The following is a 2,994-nucleotide window of genomic DNA, read 5'->3' on the forward strand; positions in this document are numbered from 1 at the left end:
GGACTCAGGCTGAGCCTGTGAGACGTGTGTACGGGAGGGGCAGAGCAGCAGGTGCGCGGCTCCTGCAAACAGCCGCGGCCACGCCCACCCTGGTCCTCCCCGCCCCGCCGTTCCGGGGTAATTGGCAGCGCCCCCATCCCCACGCGGCACGTGCCAAAAGCGCCCAAAGTGGTGAAGAGAGAGAAGACGTGTCAAATTCTTTGGGATTTGCACCCCAAGCCCCTGACGCATCCCGTCCTCGGTTTTCCCCGGAGAATTCATTCCCGAGCAGAGAGGGACAAGGACCGAGGGGAGGGAGCTGGGTCAGGTCCCGCCCTTCCTTGGCAACCCCCCTACCCCGGCGTTGTGGGCCGCGCAGGGCCAAGTCCTTCCTCCCAGGACGCTCGGTGAAGGTGGGGGGCAGGGGCCACGTCACTGTCCTTAGGCCCTGGAGAGCGCGGCTCCGCCCCTCCCGCCCCCACCGGAGCGCTGGGCACTTAGCTAAGACGCACCGGCCCCAGCCCAGGGCCAGCCCAGTCGCCGCCGCCCGCCCACAAAGCCACAGGCAGGTGCAGGCGCAGCCGCGGCGAGAGCGTGTGGAGCCGAGCCGTTAGCGCGCGCCGTCGGTGAGTCAGTGCGTCCGTCCGTCCGTCCGTCCGTCGGGGCGCCGCAGCTCCCGCCAGGCCCAGCGGCCCCGGCCCCTCGTCTCCCCGCACCCGGAGCCACCCGGTGGAGTGGGCCTTGCCGCGGCAGCCATGTCCATGGGCCTGGAGATCACGGGCACCGCGCTGGCCGTGCTGGGCTGGCTGGGCACCATCGTGTGCTGCGCGCTGCCCATGTGGCGCGTGTCGGCCTTCATCGGCAGCAACATCATCACGTCGCAGAACATCTGGGAGGGCCTGTGGATGAACTGCGTGGTGCAGAGCACCGGCCAGATGCAGTGCAAGGTGTACGACTCGCTGCTGGCACTGCCGCAGGACCTGCAGGCGGCCCGCGCCCTCATCGTGGTGGCCATCCTGCTGGCCGCCTTCGGGCTGCTAGTGGCGCTGGTGGGCGCCCAGTGCACCAACTGCGTGCAGGACGACACGGCCAAGGCCAAGATCACCATCGTGGCGGGCGTGCTGTTCCTTCTCGCCGCCCTGCTCACCCTCGTGCCGGTGTCCTGGTCGGCCAACACCATTATCCGGGACTTCTACAACCCCGTGGTGCCCGAGGCGCAGAAGCGCGAGATGGGCGCGGGCCTGTACGTGGGCTGGGCGGCCGCGGCGCTGCAGCTGCTGGGGGGCGCGCTGCTCTGCTGCTCGTGTCCCCCACGCGAGAAGAAGTACACGGCCACCAAGGTCGTCTACTCCGCGCCGCGCTCCACCGGCCCGGGAGCCAGCCTGGGCACAGGCTACGACCGCAAGGACTACGTCTAAGGGACAGACGCAGGGAGACACCACCACCACCACCACCACCACCACCACCACCACCACCACCACCACCACCGCGAGCTGGAGCGCGCACCAGGCCATCCAGCGTGCAGCCTTGCCTCGGAGGCCAGCCCACCCCCAGACGCCAGGAAGCCCCCGCGCTGGACTGGGGCAGCTTCCCCAGCAGCCACCGCTTTGCCGGCCGGGCAGTCGACTTCGGGGCCCAGGGACCAACCTGCATGGACTGTGAAACCTCACCCTTCTGGAGCACGGGGCCTGGGTGCCCGCCAATACTTGACCACCCCATCGAGCCCCATCGGGCCGCTGCCCCCATGCTCGCGCTGGGCAGGGACCGGCAGCCCTGGAAGGGGCACTTGATATTTTTCAATAAAAGCCTTTCGTTTTGCACTCGCTGGAGCCTCCTTGTTCCCAGCGCCTCCACCTCCCTGCAGAGCTCCCCCTCGGGGCGGCCTTGGCTGGATCTCTCCCGGATGGAGCTTAGAGGGAAGGTGGGGTTGTAAGCTGAGCTTGGTGATGGCGGGGTGGTCACTCGCCCACTCCCTGGGGATTCGGAAGACAGCCTGTGAGGCCAAAGCCAGGGCCCAATCTAGGAAGCAGGCATGAGCACTTTCCGCACGCCATGGCTGGGGATGGGAGGGGAAGGTGGCAGAGATGTGCCCCTGGGTCTGTGCTGGGAGCCCGGACCCCGCACAATACCCGACACATTCGGAATCTCCCGTGCGCCTTGTGAAAGAGCGCATTCCGTACTGCCATTTCCTATTGGAAAAAAGAAAACAAAAAGACCTATTGTTTGGATAAAACACGCCACCAAAAGTAAAACCAGGCCAAATCTTCTCACCTGGGGGAGAGATGAGAAAGGGTCCCCATCTCCTTCCTGGGACCCTCAAGGGAGGGAAAGAGGGAGGACTTAGAAGGGGCATCTCAGAGGGGCTTGAGGCCGGGTCTCACTGGCTCACTCCTAGAGGACGAGGTGGGAGGCTCGCTTGAGCCCAGGAGTTCGAGACCAACCTGGGCTACATAGCAAGACCCCATCTCTACCAAAAAAAAAAAAAAAATTAACTGGGTATGATGGCATACACCTGTGGTCCCAGCTACTCAGGAGGCTGAAGCAGGAGGATGGCTTGAGCCCAGGAGGTAAAGGCTACCGTGAGCTATGATTGTGCCACTGCACTCCAGCTGGGGCAACAGAGTGAGACCCTGTCTCAAAAACAACAACGACAAAACACACACACACACACACCCCAGAGGAGTGGTTAAGGTGAACAGTGTGGAGAGGCACTGGTGCCTTGGAGAAAACACAGGAGATTCAGGCGGGAAAAGGGGCCTGAACCCAGGCACAGGGTGACTTGGTGGGGGCGAGAGATTCAAATGACTGGATGGAACATAAAGGGAGACAGGAAGTGTCAGTAAAGCCCAGGACTCCAGCAAGCAAAGGCCAAGTCATGGAGAGTCCGTATGTGGAATTACAAACTTTGAACCTTACTCTGGGTGTAGGGAGTCATGAAAGGGGAAGTACCTGGTCAGATGCTTTTAACCTCTCCAGCAGCCCCTGTGGAACTGGGATTCAAGGAGAAAGATAAAG

General features: G+C 63.4%; 1 protein-coding gene across 1 annotated transcript; it reads left to right on the forward strand.

Annotated features, from left to right (window-relative positions):
• Positions 1–215: 215 nt before the first annotated feature.
• On the forward strand, positions 216–1,799 carry CLDN3 (claudin 3). Its single transcript, XM_003318630.6, has one exon. The coding sequence runs from the start codon at positions 735–737 to the stop codon at positions 1,395–1,397; it is 663 nt and encodes a 220-aa protein (XP_003318678.1). The 5' UTR covers positions 216–734; the 3' UTR covers positions 1,398–1,799.
• The last annotated feature ends 1,195 nt before the right edge of the window (positions 1,800–2,994 follow it).

Source organism: Pan troglodytes, chromosome 6 (assembly GCF_028858775.2).
Source record: "Pan troglodytes isolate AG18354 chromosome 6, NHGRI_mPanTro3-v2.0_pri, whole genome shotgun sequence".
NCBI classification, from domain to species: Eukaryota; Metazoa; Chordata; class Mammalia; order Primates; family Hominidae; genus Pan; species Pan troglodytes.